At 41.9% G+C, this 17,522-nt stretch overlaps 1 protein-coding gene across 2 annotated transcripts in view; it reads left to right on the top strand.

Annotated features, from left to right (window-relative positions):
* The first annotated feature begins 7,073 nt into the window (after positions 1–7,073).
* The window catches only part of slc25a19 (solute carrier family 25 member 19), a 29,315-nt gene continuing 18,866 nt past the window's right edge, over positions 7,074–17,522 (top strand). For both annotated transcript variants that reach the window (XM_073026675.1, XM_073026676.1), the window contains exon 1: positions 7,074–7,242. In XM_073026675.1, coding sequence (XP_072882776.1) covers positions 7,105–7,242 — 138 coding nt within the window. In that variant the 5' untranslated portion in view covers positions 7,074–7,104. The remainder of the gene's footprint in view (positions 7,243–17,522) is intronic.

Here is a 17,522-nt window from a genome sequence, read left to right as displayed (position 1 = left end):
AAATCAAAGATACATCAAACGAAACTGGCAATTTATGAAACTGCCAGCACAATGATTCTGTACCTTACAGTGAAAAGTAAAACTCCACTTTAAAATGAAACTGCATCATGGGACAAACACGCAGCATAACGGAGTAACTGAGGAATTAAACGATGACTCAACTCAAAAACTCCTGCATCACAGCAGGCTTTCCCGTTTTATACCTGTTGGAACATGTCATCACGTGACCTCACACTGGCGGGAAAATTACATCACCCCACCATCACAAGACCATTACATCATGCTCACAAGATCATAAGACAGTCAATCAATATGACAATCACAAGATACCCACGGGGTATGTTACACATATTAAAAAACTGTTGAATCAGTTGAACATTCTACCACCATTCCCAAGTTTAAGCAGCAATCCTTGTGTCCATAACATATCAGAAGCTTTCTCTACAGATAACCCCACCTAAGGAAACATCCTCTCCACATCTACCTTATCTAGTCCTTTCAACACTTGATAGATTTCAATGAGATCCCCACGCATTCTTCTAAATTCCAGTGAGTACAGGCCCAAGGTTGCCAAACGCTTCTCATGTTAACCCTTTCATTCCCTGAATCATCCTCGTGAACCTCCTCTGGAGTCTCCAATGACAATACATCCTTTCTGAGATAAGAGGCCCAAACTGTTGACAATATTCCAAGTGCAGCCTGACTAGTGTCTTGTAAAGCTTCATCATTAACTCCTTGTTTTTATATTCTTTTCCCCTTGAAATAAATGGCAACAGTGCATTTGCCTCCTTTACCACCGACTCAACCTATGAATTAACCTTCCGGGAGACTTGCATGAGGACCCCCAAGTCCTTCTAAATAATAGTATGCACAGGTGTTCCTTTTACCAAAATGTATCATCATACATTTCCCAACACTGTATTCAATCTGCTACTTTTTTGCCCATTCTTCCAATTTGTCTGTCCTGCTGCAATTGCATTGGTTCCTCAGCACAACCTACCCTTCCACCTATCCTCATATCATCTGCAAACTTTGCCACAAAGCCACCAATTCCATTATTCAAATCATTAACAATGTGAAAAATAGCGGTCCCAATACTGACTCCTGAGGAATGCTGCTAATCACTGGCAGCCAACCAGAAAAGGCCCCCTTTATTCCCAGTGGCTGCCTCTTGCCTGTCAGCCATTCCTCTATCCATGTAAGTATATTTCCTCTAACACCATAAGATTTTATCTTATTAAGCAGCCTTATGTGTAGCACCCTATCAAATGTCTTCAGAAAAACTAAGTAAATGACATCCACTGCCTCTCCTTTTCCTCCCTGCTTGTTACTTGCTTGAAGAACTCTTAACAGATTTGTCAGGCAAGATTTTCCTTGACACAAACCATGCTGACTTTGACCTATTATTAGTCTCCAAGTATCCTGAAACTTCATCCTTAATAATGGACTCCAACACTTCCCCAACCATTGCGGTTAGACTAACTGGCCTTTCTTGTCTTCCTCCCTTCTTAAAGAGCGGAGTGACATTTGCAATCTTCCAGTCCTCTGGGACCATGCCAGAATCAAGTGATTCTTTAAAGATCATGACCGATGCATCTGTTACCTCTTCAGCTACCTCTCTCAGGATTCTGGGATGTAGTCCATCTGCTCTAGGTGACTTATCCACCTTAAAACCTTTGAGTTTGCCTAGCAGCATTTTTTCCCATTGTAATACCGATGGCTCCTGCTCCCTGACACTCACAGACCTCTGGCATACAGCTAGTGTCTTCCACGGTAAAGACTGAAGCAAAGTACGCATTAAGTTCATCTGCCACTTCTTTGTCCCCCACTACTATCTCACCAGCATCACTTTTGCAGTGGCCCAATATCAACTCGCCTCTTTTATTTTTTATATAACTGGAAAAACAACTTTTATTATCCTGCTTTGTTACTGGATAGTTTGCCCTTGTATTTCATCTTTTCACTTACAGCTTTTTTAGTTGCCTTTTGTTGGATTTTAAGTGCTTCCCAATCATCCGACTTCTGTGGGACATGCCTATCCTGCGCCTTGTGAACTATTCCCAGAAACTTAAGCCACCTCTGTTCTGTCGTCATCCCCACCAGTATCCTCTCCAATCTACCTGGGGAAGCTCCTCTCTTATGTCTCTGTAATCCCCTTTATTCCATTGTGATACTGATACATGTGACTTGTGCTTCTCCCTTTCAAACTGCAGTATGAATTCAATCATATTATGATCATTGCATCCTAAGGGTTCCTTTACGTTAAGCTCCCTAATAAGATCTGGGTTATTACACAACACTCAATCTAAGATAGCCTTTCCCCGAGTAGGCTGAAGCAGAAAATGCTCTAAAAGCCATCTTGTAGGCATTCAACAAATTCCCTCTCTTGCGATCAACATCAATCTGATTTTCCTGATCTCTTTGCATATTGAAGTCCCCATTACAATTGTGACATTACTCTTATTACATACCCTTTCCAGCTCCCTTTGCAACATTAACCCCACATCTTGGCTACGATTTGGCCTATATATGATTCCCATAATGTTTTTTTGACCTTGAAGTTTCTTAACTCCACCCATAAATATTTGACATTCTCTGACCCTATGTCACAGCTTTCTAAAGATGTAATTCCATCTCTTACAAACAGAGCCACACCAAATAATCACTCCCCATTGTTGTATCGTACATTTCCCAGTTGCACACACTTGCTATATCCTCAGATACCAGCGTAAGGTCTATCGCAGAAAGTGTTAAATAGATCTATAGTTGTACTCCTACCATCATTCAAGCACACCAAACACTTGTCTTCCAAAAATTGCCTGCCTGCCTCTTCATTGGGTACCTAACAAAGCCTTCTCCGGCAATGCTCCCTAACTCTTCCTCCGCTACTTTGACAACTGCATTGGCGCTACTTCATGCATCCATGCTGAGCTCATCAATTTCATCAACTTTGCCTCCAACGTTCACCCTGCCCTTAAACTCATTTGGTCCATTTCTGACACCTGTCTCCCCTTTCTCGATCTTTCTGTTTCCATCTCTGGAGACAAAGTGTCGACCCACATCTTTTATAAACCTACCAATTCCATGGTTACCTCTTCTCACCCTGTCTCCTGTAAAACTGCTATTCCCTTTTATCAGTCCCCCTTCTACTCCACCACATCTGTTCCCAGGATGAGGTTTTCTGTTCCAGGACATCTGAGATGTTGTCGTCCTTCAAAAACCAGTGTTTCCCTGCCTTCACCTGCATCTCCTCCATTTCCTGAACAACTGCGCTCACCCTAACTTCCTGCCGCAGTAACAGTTACAGAGTTTCTCTTGTCCTTCCATATACCACCCCATGATCCTCCGTATCCAACGCATTATCCTCCGCAATTTCCCCCATCTCCAAAGGGATCCTACCACCAAACATATACCTTTCCCCCCACCACCCGCTTTCTGCAGGGATTCCTTTGTCCAGTTGTCCCTCCCCACTCATCTCCCTCTGTACAAATGGTCTAAGTGTGACACCTGCCCATTCGCTTCCTCCCTCACCTCCATTCAGGGCCCCAAACAGACCCTCCAGGTGAGGCAACATTTTACCTGTGAATCTGCTGCGGTCGTCTATTGTGTCCGGTGCTCCCAATAAGGTCTCCTCTAAATTGGGGAGGCCCCTGTAAATTTGGGGACAACAAAAGCGGAACTTTCCAGTGTCCAAATGATTTAATTCTGATTCCAATTCCTGTTCCGACATGTCAGTCCATGGCCTAAATGATGCCACCCTAACGGCAGAGGAGCAATATATTATTTCTCAGGAGCCTCCAGCCTGATGGCATGAGTATCAATTTCCACTTCTGCTAAAAAAAAATCTCCCTCCCCTATACCCCACTTCAGCCTCTTCCCTCTTCTCACCTGCCTATCACCTCCCCCTGGTGCCCTTCCTCCTACCCTTTCCCCAATGATCTATTCTCCTCTCCTATCAGATTCCTTCTTTTCCAGCCCTTTCGTTACAGCAGCTTCCCCCTTCCTTTCCAATCCTGATGAAGGCTATTGGCCCAAAACGTTGACTGTTTATTTATTTCCATAAATGCTGCCTGACCTGCTGAGTTCCTCCAGCATTTTGTGAGTGTTGCTCTGGGTTTCCAACATCTACAGACTTTCTTGAGTTTATAATTCCCCAGAGTTTCTTTCCTTCCTCTCACAATTTTTAACCCCAAAGCTTTCTCACGTTGCTGTCTTCACAAAATACTGAAAGTACACCCATAAAGGTTGTGCAACCACAATATCTGCTAATGCTATTTTTCAAATCCTTAGTCTAACTGAATTGATATCAGAAACAGGTTCACATTCAAAACTGAACCAAACCTTAAAATCTTCCTTTTTTTTAAATCCTGTCTACTGCCTTCATCACTGGATGAAAAGCCACTAAAACCCTCAGTCAGTCTCTTATTTTTCCATTTCACAGAAACCTGCCATTAGCCTTACTCCACACAACTTCTATCACCCAATACCACCTACCTTCTCTGCCGCCTTCTGCCTGAGAACAGCTCACAAAAGCAGGCTCAGCCCTTTGCTCCAGCCCCAATCATTCAGCCAAGCTTTGGCCACATTGTTGGCCTTGGGCAGGGAGCTCAACTGACCAGTGCTCAAGATGAGTAGCGAGTTGTCTTAAAGACTACTGTCCAGTAACACTCTCATCTATGGTGATGAAATGCCTTGAGAGGATGGTCGTGACTAGAAGCAGCTCCTGCCTCAAGAACCTGGACGTAGCACAAATTGCCTATTGCTACAATAGATCTATAGCAGATTCAATCTCAATGGCTCTCCACGTGGCATAGGCCCACATGCAGAATAAAATGCAATGGATGCTGTCCATTGACTATAGCTCAGTGTTTCAACATCATCATCATTCCTACAACACTGATTGAAAAGCTGCAGAACCTAGGCCTCTGTACCTCCTTCTACAACTGGATCCTTGACTTCCTAACTGGGAGACCAGTCTGTGTAGATCAGAAATAACAGTTCCTCCTTGTTAATCTCAGGGATGTGTGCTTAGCCCACTGCTGTACTCTATCTATACCCATGGCTGTATGGCTGGGCATAGCTTAAATGCCATCTATAAATGTTCTGAGGATGGTTGTTGACAGAATCTCCGATGGTGATAAGAGGGCATAGAGATAGACCAGTTAGATGAGTGATGTCACAGCTACAACCTTGCACTCAAAGTCAGTAAGACCAAAGAGCTGATTGTGGATTTCAGAAAGGGTAAAACAGGGGAGAACAAACCAATCCTCAAAGTGGAGCAATTTCAAGTTCCTTTTTTCTGAGGATTTGATCTGGTCCCAGCATATCGATGCACCCATAAAGAAGGCAAGACAGTAGCTATATTTCATTAGGAGTTTGAGGAGATCTGGTGCGGAGAGCTTTAGGACAGGTTGCATCACTGTCCGGGGTGGGGGCTACTGCACAGGAACGAAGTCAACTGCAGAGAATTATAAAATTAGTCAGCTCCATCGTGGTTACTCGCCTGCATAGTACTGTACCCAAAACATCATCAAGGAGCGCTGCCTCAGGCGACGTCTATCATTAAGGACCTCCACCCATCCAGGACATGCCCTCTTCTCATTGGTAAAGAAACCTGAAGGGACACACACTCAGGAACAGCTTCTCCCCTTCTGCCATCCGATTTCTTTTTTTTCTTTTTATTCAATTTTTAAAGATAATTACATAGAATAGAATAGTGGAAAATTTATATATATCAGCCCACCCCCCTCCCCTTAACACCCCTATCTAAAAAGTAAAGAAAGAAAGAAAGACTGCCTGGATATCGGAAGATCCGCACATGCTCCATGGAATTCAAAATAGCTTTAATATAACCCTCCTGATGAAGGGTTTCGGCCCGAAACGTCGTCACTACCTCCTCCCATAGATGCTGTCTGGCCTGCTGAGTTCTGCCAGCATTTTGTGTTTTTATTTATTTCCAGCATCTGCAGATTCACTCGTGTGCCTTTAATATATGTATTTGTTTCTTTCCCCAAATGACTAATAACTTTATCTTCGGAGCACCTATATATTTAATCCTAGCTTTTGTAAGTAAGGGCGCCAAATTTTCAGTAATATGTCATATTTATTTCTTAAATTGTAAGTAATTTTTTCAAGTGGAATGCAGCTAAAAATTTCATTATTCCAACGATCCATACTTAAGTATGAATCCGATTTCCAAGTAACTGCAATAGTCTTTTTGGCTACTGCCAATGCGATTTTTATAAATTCTTTCTGATATTTGTTCAATTTCGGTTTTAACCCTTCAATATCACCTAATAAAAATAATATTGGATTATGTGGAAGTTGCGTTCCAATAAAACTCTTAAATGAATTTTAGCACAAGACCAAGTAGAGCGTAAAACAGTACCAATATCTTGATATCATCGAAAACATTGATCAGATAAATTTGGATTTAATCTATTTATTTTTTGTGGTGTAATATATAATTGATGTAAAAAGTTGCCATCCGATTTCTAAATGGACATTGAACTCAAGAACACTACCTCACTGTTTTTTATATTTCTGTTTTTACACTAATTTTCATTGCACTATTTAATACACGTATACGCTATATACTTAAAGGAATTCCGTTTTTTATATTTATAATTGTATGCTGCCGCAAATTTAACGATATACGCCGGTGATCTGAAACCCGAAAGTCTGGCCAGGTGACGACGCCACTCTTCCTCACACGTCACCCGCCCCGTGATCCATGCCCCGCCCCCGGCCGTAGGTCCCGCCTACTCTTGTCACCGTCCCGCCCTTGGTTCATCCTCTCACACGGTGGACACACCTCTGATGGATTTTACTCACCAAATCTGCCTCCGGTCAGGTAAAATCTGAAAAAAAAATCATCTTAAATTTACCTAAAGAATTGACATCAGCTTCCTCATACTTGATTACATTATTCCGTCATGATGCCGGATTTTGAGTCGCTGGAGTAACTGTCAATTATTCTGAGACCCCCCCCCCCCCGCGCTCGCAAAGATAAACTCTCCTGTGATTGGTCCGAATCAATGACGATCAGCGTTTACAGTTTCCGGTTCCGGTGCCGGTGCGCAAGGCTGGAGAGCAGCCCGCAGCATGGTGGGTTTCGAGCCACCGGCCCAAGGTCAGGGCCCGGGACTCTCGTCCAGTCAGGCGGCCGTAGCCGGCTCAGCGGCTGGTCTCCTCACCCGGGTCCTCATAAATCCGCTTGATGTCCTCAAAATTCGCTTCCAGGTAAAGTGGCGCTCAAATTGTTTTATTACTGAGATACAATGACATTCGTGTCTTGCATACCGTCCATTCAAATCAATTCATTACACAATGCGGCGGGTTAATTACCGGGTGAACGGGTGGTGAGAGTACTGGGCAGTGGGTGACGGTACCAGGAGGTGGCAATACTGAGTGACAATGCGGTTCAGTGGATAAAATAACTGGTAGTTGGGTAAACACTGAGCGATTATACAGGTACATTTGTTAAATGTGATTTCAACTGCTATGGGTGGAAGTTCTCACTTGCTTCAAAAAGGCAACAATTATACCAGTGCCTAAGAAGAATAACGTGGGCTGCCTTAATAACTATCGCCTGGTAGTACTCTCATCGGCTGTGATGAAATGCTTTGAGAGATTGATTATGACTATACTGAACTCCTGCCTCAGCAAGGACCTGGACCCATTGCAATTTGCCTATCACCACAATAGGTCAACAGCAGACACAATCTCAATGGCTCTCCACACGGCTTTAGACCTATTGACAATAACTCAGCATTTGATACTATCATTCCCACAATCCTGATCTACTGCACAGGACTGAAAGAAGCTGCAGAAGGTTGTAAATTTAGTCAGCTCCGTCTTGGGTACTAGCCTACAAAATACCCAGGACATCTTCAAGGAGTGGTGTCTCAGAAAAACAGCATCCATTGTTAAGGGCCTCCAGCATCCAGGGCATACCCTTTTCTCACAGGTAGGAGGTACAGAAGCCTGAAGGCACACACTCGGCGATTCAGGAATAGCTTCTTACCTTCTGCCATCTGATTACTAAATGGACATTGAATCCTTAGACACTACCTCACTTTTTTAATATATATTTCTGTTTTTGCACCATTTTTAATCTATTCAATATACGTATACTTCTATATTACATATATATTGCATTGAACTGCTGCTGCTAAGTTAACAAATTTCACGACACATGCTGGTGATAATAAACCCGATTCTGATTCTGCATACTGGATTACAGGAAAGTGGGTAAACACTGGGGTAGAGATTATGTATTGAATAACAATGTTTTAATTGTAATAGAGGATGCATCAGTTAACTATACCAGGTTAATCATATCTATAGATGGTAATCGGTAAATACTGATTGACTGATTTACTGCATTGATATATAGTTGTGAGCAAATGTACTAACATGGGCGCCACAGTTGCGCCCATTGCGCCACAGTTCTGAGATCAATTCTGATGCCGTCTGTAAGAGATTTGTTTGCATGTTCATGAGCACGTGGATTTCCTCCAGTTGCTGCAGTTTCTTCCCATAGTCCAAAGATGTACCAGTAGTAGGTTAATTGAATATTGTAAATTGGCTGGGTCTGTTCCACGCTGTATCTAAGTAAAGATTGGAAAATCACTCTGGGAGGTTGATAAATTGCAGAAAACCAGTCATTAACACATTGCCAGTGCACAAGTCAGTAGGTAAATACAATATAGTGATGCCAGGCAGGGTGGATCTATCAGGAGGTTGCACTAGACATTGAGCAAAAATAAATGTCTCCAGAAGTAGGCAACTACATGATGCTGTAGGAAGTGCTCTGAAATCTCGGGAAATTTAGTGGTAACTGGAACTACTGCCAGTTACTGGGTAAGTACACCAGGCAACAAGAATTTGAAGGGCATTGAATTGAATTGCCTTTATTTCTTACATCCTTCACATACACGAGGAGTAAAAATCTTTACGTCTCCATCTAAATGTGCCATGTGCAATCATAGTAATTTATAATATATAGCAGTCAATGTAATATACAGTACACTCAAATCAGCATGATTTCATCAGGCAGATGGCCTGGTGGAAGAAGCTTTCCTCAACCATCTGATCTGAGGTGAAGGCTTTTATGCTGCGGTACTGCTTCCCGGATGGTAGCAGCTGGAATAGATTGTGTTTGGGATGGCTTGAGTCCCCAATGATCCTACGGGCCCTTTTTACACACCCATCCTTGTAAATGTCCTGAATCATGAGAAGTTCACAACTACAGATGTGCTGGGCTGTCCGCACCACTCTCTGTAGAGTCCTGTTATTAAGGAAGGTACAGTTCCCATACCAGGCAGCGATGCAGCTGGTCAGGATGCTCTCAATTGTGCCTTTGTAGTAAGTTCTTAGAATTTGGGGCCCATACCAAACTTGCTCAACTGTCTGAGATGAAAGAGGCGCTGATGTGCCTTTTTCATCACACAGCTCGGTGATGTTTATGCCGAGGAACTTAAAGCTGTTTACTCTTTCAACCCCAGATGCATTGATGTCAATAGGGGTTAGCCCGTCTCCATTCCTCCTGTAATCCACAACCAGCTCCTTTGTTTTTGTGACATTGAGGGAGAGGTTGTTTTCTTGACACCACTGTGTCAGAGAGATGACTTCTTCCCTGTAGGCCACCCCGTTATTGTTTGAGATAAGGTCAATCAGTGTAGTGTCATCAACAAATTTAATTAGCAGATTGGAGCTTTGGGTGGTGATACAGTCATGGGTATACAAGGAATAAAGGAGGGACTTCCGACAGAATTGGAAGGCCAGTTGTCCAGAAAAGGTGACTGGACTCAGGCTATTTCCTCCAGAAATCAGAAGATTTGAGACACAAGTTCACAGAGGCATTTAAAAAAAAATAGACTGAAGGGTTTTAGAAATGCTGCCTGACTTGCTGCTGAGTTCCTCCAGCAATTTGTGTGTGTTGCTCTGAAAGGGTTTGATAGGATGTATTTAGGGAAAATATTTGCCCTTGGTGGAGTGAGTCATAAATAAAATTGATAATTAAAGTGGGTGTTGAGGGGGGGGGGAGACTTGTGCTTGGTGAGTGCTTAGAATGGAAAAAGCAAATAAAACTGATGCATTTTAGGGGAAGTTGGGCAAGTAAGTGTGGAAAGAGTAGAAGGAAATAGTGAAATAGGATTAGATTATGATTGCTGGGAAAAAGTTGGTATGGACAATAAACATCTTGGAAAAGATTCTAGTGTCCTTTCCAATCTTGAAGAAGGGTCTTGGGCCAAAATATCGACTGTATGCATTCCCAGTGGATGCTGCCTGACTTGCTGAGTTCCTCCAGCATTTTGTGTATATGTTGTCTTAGGAAAGTTGGCTTGTTTCAACACTACAGACTCAATATTTTTTAGCATATAAGCACCTGGCAACTAGAGGGAAGCAGATAAAATGGATCAGTGAATCAGCATTGAACAACTGAATAGATCAGAAAGAAGTGCAAATAGCTTTCCTCTCCAATGAATAAATATACCTTTTACTATAGTGAATAATGTACTCAGACAGCAAGAAATTATGTATATGCAAAATGAATATATTCCAACTGCTACCACCCCTACTGGTCTAAACTTGGTGTGGGGGGGTTGGTTCGGATGGTAATTTTTAGTGAGTTGGTTTGCAAACCTCTGCAGACAGAACCAATTTACAATACTAAATGCTGCCAAGAGTTGTTGGTGTGAATTTTGAGGTTGTGAACTTCCTTGGGTCCTTGCCAACTGCATCCCAGCTTTTGCCTTCCTCTGGAGACCAGCAATGAAGCACCAGAATCAAAATCCTGCTGATTCTCAGTTAATGCGTGGAACATTGAACAGTACAGTACAGGCCATTCAGCCCACAATGCTGTGCTGACCTTTTAACCCACTCCAAGATCATCCTAGCTTACATAGTCATACGTTTTTTTTCATCCATCAAAGGGTCTTTTAAATGTCCCCAGTGATCTGTCTCTTATCACCAGCCGGCAGTGTGTTCCATGTACCTACCACTCTGTAAAAACAAAGCAAAACTCTCACATCTCTTTCCCACCCCTCATGCTTTCCTGCAATCACATTAAGATTATATTTGCCATTTCAGTCCTGGGTAAAAAGGGGCTGGCTGTTCACCTTCTGCCTCTTACCATATACATGTCTCTCAAGGCACATCTCATCCTCCTTCATTCCAAAGAGAAAAGCCCTAGATCACTCAGCCTCTCTCTCATAAGACATGTTCTCTAACCTAGGTGCAAGCATCCTGCTAAATCTCACAAGACAAAGGAGCAGAAGTAAGCCACTCGGCCCATCGAGTCTGCTCCGCCACTCCACCATGAGCCAAACTATTCTCCCGTCTAGTTCCAATTTCCAGCTTTTTCTCCCATATCCCTTGATACCCTGACTAATTAGATACCTGTCAATCTCCTCCTTAAAAACCCTCAATGATTGGGCCTCCACAGCTGTATGTGGCAACGAATTCCATAAATCCATGACCCTCTGGCTAAAAAAAAATTTCTCCTCATCTCTGTTTTAAATGGGTACCCTCTAATTCTAAGACTGTGACCTCTTGTCCTGGACTCACCCACCAAGGGAAACAGCCTTTCCACATTTACCCTGTCTATCTCCTCTGCAGCCTCACTAAAACTTTCACATCCTATAATGAACTGAACCTGGATCTGGTGCAGGTTCAGGAGCTCAATTCAATGGAGACGATGTCTTCAGAATCAGAATAAGGTTTAAAATTGCTGGCATATATTGTGAAATGTATTGTTTTGGAGAAGCAGTGCATGCAGTATATAATAAATTGGTATGGTGGATTCCAGTTGATTGGTCTATCAGTTCATCAATACTGCCACTTATTTGGGACTACTCTTAAAGAACAAAAACTGATCAACAGAATTGCCAGATTCCCTTAGTTTATTTGGGATACTAGGCTGTTAAATTGGGACAGGAAACAGTTCCTGAGCAGGTTCTAATTGTTGTCAGTTGCATGCACTTGTGTGGCCGTTAGAGTGCTACACTGTGCTTAGAGCAAATAGTTTTTCAATAGCATCAGTTGTGTGTGTTTGTATTCAAAAAGCAGTGATTTTTGTCACTGATAGTTGGCGAAAAATAAGCAATAAGTCAATTCAGAATTGTTTTTCTCACTGGCATAGATGCCAGAAATGGCTGGGAGTGAAAATGAAGCCATTTCACTATTGCAACAAGTTGGGAACTAGAAAGGATTTGAAGGTACCAGAAATCTTCTTAACTATTAGAATGAAAAAGAAGATTTGGAAGATGAGTCATCAATTGCATTGTATGGAGACAGTTCTAGGTATCTGCACAGATTTTGTTCATTGCATACACTAGAGTAATTCCTCTGTCAATAACTATTAAGAGCTTGTACACACTTTTATAGTACTGTAGTACTATTGGTGGTGTTCTAATTTGTTCTGTATTTGATTTAAATACATAATTTGTTACGCAGTTTGATCTTATAACCTTTTTAACTATTTCCATGAAAGTGGCTAATTGGGACAGTGTCTTAATTGGGCTAAAATGTACTGGGTCATTTGTGTCCGAATAAACCAGAATCCTAGAATCCACTCTCTGTGTGTGTACGTGTGTACAAAAATTAGTGCAAAAAGTGAGGAAAAGAATAGTGAGGTAATGGTCATGGGTTCATTGTCCATTTAGAAATCTGGTAGCAGAGGGAAAGAAGATGTTCCTGAAATGTTGAGTGTTTCTCTTCAGCTCCTGTACCACCTCAATGGTAGCAATGAGAAGTGAGCATGTCCAGGCTAATAAGGGTCCCTAATTCAGTTGGGAACTCAATGTCCAAGGGATAGGAAGGTAGGCAGAGAGGGTGGCGTGACTCTGCTGGTAAAGAATGGCATTAAATCAGTAGAAAGATGTGACATATGATCGGAAGACGTTGAATCCTTGTGGGTTGAGTTAAGAAACTGCAAGGGTAAAAGGACTCTGGCAGTTACACACACGCCTCCCAACAGTAGCTGGGGTGTGGACCACAGATTACAACAGGAAATAGAAAAGGCGTGTCAAAAGGCCAATGTCATGATAGTCATGGGAGTTTTTAACATGCAGGTTGATTGGGAAAATCAGGTTGGCAATGGATCTCAAGAGAATGAGTTTGTTGAATGTCTACAAGATGCCATTTTAGAGCTGTGTGTCATTGAGCCTACTATTAGGGGATCAGCTATACTGGATTGGGTGCTATATAATGAACCAGAGGCAATTAGGGAGCTTGAGGTAAAAGAGCCCTTAAGAACCAATAATTACAATATGATTGAGTTCAACCTGAAATTTGATAGAAAGTAAGTAAAGTCTGATGTAGCAGTGTTTCAGTAGACTAAAGGAAATTATGGTGGCATGAGAGAGGAGTTGGCCAAAGTAAATTGGAAGGAGCTGCTGGCAGGGATGAGAGCAGCAATGGTATGTATTTCTGTGGAAAAAATGAGGAAGGTATGGGAACAGATGTATTCCAAAATCGAAGAATACTCAAATGGCAAAATAGTACAACCGTGGCTGACAATGGAAGTCAAAGCTAATGTAAAAACAAAAGAGGGGGCATACAACAAAGCACAAATTATAGAGATAGAGGATTTGGAAGCATTTAAAAACCTAGAGAGCAACTAAAAGAATCATAAGAAGGGAAAATATGAAATATGAAAGCAAGTTAGCAAACCATATCAAAGTGGATAGTAAAAGCTTTTTCAAGTATGTAAAAAAAAGGGAGATGAGAGCGGATATAGGACTGCTAAAAAAAATGAGGCTAGAGAAATAATATCAGATGGAAGATGAACTAAATGAGTACAGTCAGCGAGGAATTGTATCATCGAGGGGTTGGTTCTGGGACCCCCTCCCAGATACCAAAATTCACAGATGCTCAAGTCCCTTACTCAACCTGTCTCAATGCAGTGGATCTTAGGACCCAGCAGAACCCCGGACCTTATTTAACCTGTCTCAGTATGGTGGACATTAGGACCTGGTGGCAGAGATCTGAATCCACAGTGTTTCTGTTCGCGAAAATAATCACAATCACGATTGAAAATGAAGTGGAAATAATAAAGCAATCGGAAAGAGGTGAAACACCATTGGTCATTGAAAAACCGTTAGGCTACATCGGTCAATGATCGGAACAATCTTAAAGGATAAGGTGAGAAAGGTCCTGCCCCAATGATGGCTATAATTATTACTAAGCAACGCGGTGGTTTAATTATTGGGTTTTTGATCCTCCACATCAACCCGGCATGGTGGAGAGTGCACTCAGGAGCGGTCTGTCCCGAGTCCCAAGAACTTCCATTCCCGAGCCCAACGCTGAAACATACGTTCTTAAGTGTTTTATAGGCATAGAAAGGTAAAATATATACTATATACTAAGACAACGTTTGACTAACTGACGCTAAATAATACCGGATGTACCTGTTCCGACTTACTTAGAAAGAGAACTTCCGGTTTTTTTCAATCCCAATCCACGATAACCCACACACATCCTCCCGTATACTTTAAATCATCTCTAGATTGCTTATAATACCTAATACAATGTAAATGCTATGTAAGATAGTTGTTATACTGCATTGTTTAGGGAATAGTGACAAGAAAATAAAGTCTGTACATGCTTGAACAACAAGTGCTGGAAGAGCCCTTCGGGGTTTTCGCGATTCGCTGTTGGTTGAATTCACGGATAAGGAGGGCCGACTGTATTTTGCATCAGCCTTCACTTTGGAAGACACCACCAGTGTGCCAGAGGCTGTGTGTGAAGGAAGAGAAGTGAGTGCAGTTGCTATTACATGGGAGAAGGTGCTCAAAAAGCTGAAAGACTGAAGAGTACATAAGCCACCTGAACCAGATGAACTGCATGCTAGGATTCTGAAAGAGGTAGCGATAGAGATTATGGAAGCATTAGCAATGATCTTTCAAAAATCATTGAACTCTGCCATGGTGTCGGAGGACCGGAACATTGCAAATGCTATCGCACTCTTTAAGAAAGGAGGAAAGCAGCAGAAAAGAAATTATAGACCAGTTGGCCTGACCTCAGTGCTTAGGAAGATGTTGGAGACAGTTGTTAAGGATGAGGTTATGGAGTACTTGATGACACAGGACAAGATAGGACAAAGTCAGCATGGTTTCCTTAAGGGAAAATCTTGCCTGATGAACCCTTTGGAATTCTTTGAGGAGATTACAAGTAGGATAGATAAAAGTGGATGTTGTATATTTGGACTTTCAGAAACCCTTTGCCAAGGTGCCACACATGAGGCTCCTTACTAAATTAAGAGCTCATGGTATTATAGGAAAGTTACTAGCATGGTTTGAGCATTGGCTGATTGGTAGTAGGCAGCGAGTGGGAATAAAGAGATTCTATTCTGGTTAACTGCCGGTGACTAGTGGTGTTCTGCGGGGATCGCTGTTGGGACTACTTTTTATGCTGTATATCAATAATTTAGATGATGGAATAGATGGCTTTGTTGCCAAATTTGCAGATGATACGAAGATTGGTGGAGGGGCAGGTAGTGTTGAGGAAACAGGTAGGATGCAGAAGGACTTAGATTAGGAGAGTGGGCAAGAAAGTGGCAAATGAAATACAATGTTGGAAAATGCACGGTCTTGCACTTTGATACTAGAAATAAACGTGCAGACTATTTTGTAAAAAGGGAGAATATCCAAAAATCTGAGATGTAAAGGGACTTGGGAGTCCTTGTGCAGAACACCCTAAAGGTTAACTTGCAGGTTGAGTCAGTGGTGAGGAAGGCAAATGCAATGTTAGCATTTCTATCAAGAGGTCTTGATTACAAGAGCAGGGATGTGATGCTGAGGCTTTATAAGGCACTGGTGAGGCCGCACCATGAGTATTGTGAACAGTTTTATGCTTCTCACCTAAGAAAAGATGTTCTGGCATTGGAGAAGGTCCTGAGGCAGTTCACAAGGATGATTCCGGGAATAAAAGGTTTATCATACGAGGTACGTTTGATGGTTCTGGGTCTGTACTCGCTGGAATTTAGAAGGATGTGGGGGATCTCATTGAAACCTTCCAAATGTTGAAAGGCCTAGACAGAGTAGATGTGGAAAAGATGTTTCCTATGGTGGGGGAGTATAGGACAAGAGGGATAGAATAGAGGGATGTCCATTTAAAACAGAGATGCGGAAAAATTTCTTTGGCCAAAGGGTAGTGAATTTGTGGAACTTCTCACCATAGGCAGCTGTGGAGGCCAGGTCATTGGGTGTCTTTAAGGCAGAGATTGATGGATTCTTGATTGGGTACAACATTAAAAGTTACGGGGAGAAGGCCAGGGAATGGGGTTGAGGAGGGAAAAAATGGATCAGACATGGTTGAATTGCAGAGCAGCCTCGATGGGCCAAATGGCCTAATTCTGCTCTTATGTCTTATGGTCTAATGATGGATGCCATCTTTTTGAGGCATGCCTTTTGAAAGTGTTCTCAATACTGGAGTGATAAGTAAAATTTGGATAATTTATATATTAAACTGATATCTTGGTGGAATATGCTTTTTAAGTTAGATGAAAATGATTGTTTAATATTAACTTTTTATAGTTTACTAATGTTACAATTCATATTTAAAAGGTGATCATAACTCCAACAATCCTGCAGACTTGGGGTTTAATAGTGTTGAACTGTCAGATTTTCCAGATGATTGGATATTATACAAACACCTTGAATTTTTTTTAGATATCTCACAGTCTTATAAATTTTCTGGTGTGTGTTGGAGCAGCGTGTAAGTCAGATGCTAAACCACTAGGTGCTCTGAATTGGTTTATTATTGTCACATGTACTGCAATACAGTGAAAAGCTTATCTTAAATACTAATCATCGAGATCAAATCATTGAGGTGGGACAAGGTTAAAACAATAAAAATGTAGGAGAAAGTGCAGTGCAGGTAAACACTAAAGTGCAGGCTTGTAATGAAGTAGATTCTGAGGTCAGGAGTCCATTTTGTCATACTAGGGAAGCATTTACTGGTCTTAGGATATTGGAGTTTTACTACATCGTGACAATCAGATTTTCATTATCTTTTAACGTCCTGTAATCCTCACTGTCAAAGGATTTCTGGGAGTGGGGCTTGCTGTTTTTATGGCAGGAAGTGCAAGGCCTTGCTGCTCAGAGAGCCGGCTCTGGATTTCAAGGTCTGTATGGTAGGGTAATAATGAGTGCTGGCAGACTTCTGCTTTCCAGGAGGGCAAGATGCAATCATCCTACTGGTTATATTTTGTGGGGATGATGAAGCTCTTATCGACAGTAGTAATGTAAGAACAAACAATGTGGTCGAAACTATTAGCACAGTATAGAAATTTCACTCCACCTAGAATTGTGGGTCTGCTTGTTCAACACTGAGATAACACCTCCATAGCAGAGTAATTCTTTGTATAATTATAGAATCACTTGGGTACAAATGCCATAGAGAACACATGTTGACAATGGATGATGTAGATTACATTTGTAACCTACCTGCCTCTGTCTCTCCCTTTTCCTCTTCTCTCACACCATTTGGCTCCATTTGCTTATTTTTCTTCT

Source organism: Hemitrygon akajei, chromosome 22 (assembly GCF_048418815.1).
Source record: "Hemitrygon akajei chromosome 22, sHemAka1.3, whole genome shotgun sequence".
NCBI lineage: Eukaryota > Metazoa > Chordata > Chondrichthyes > Myliobatiformes > Dasyatidae > Hemitrygon > Hemitrygon akajei.
The sequence above is the reverse complement of the archived record's forward strand: the minus strand, read 5'-3'. Positions and strand labels throughout refer to the sequence as shown.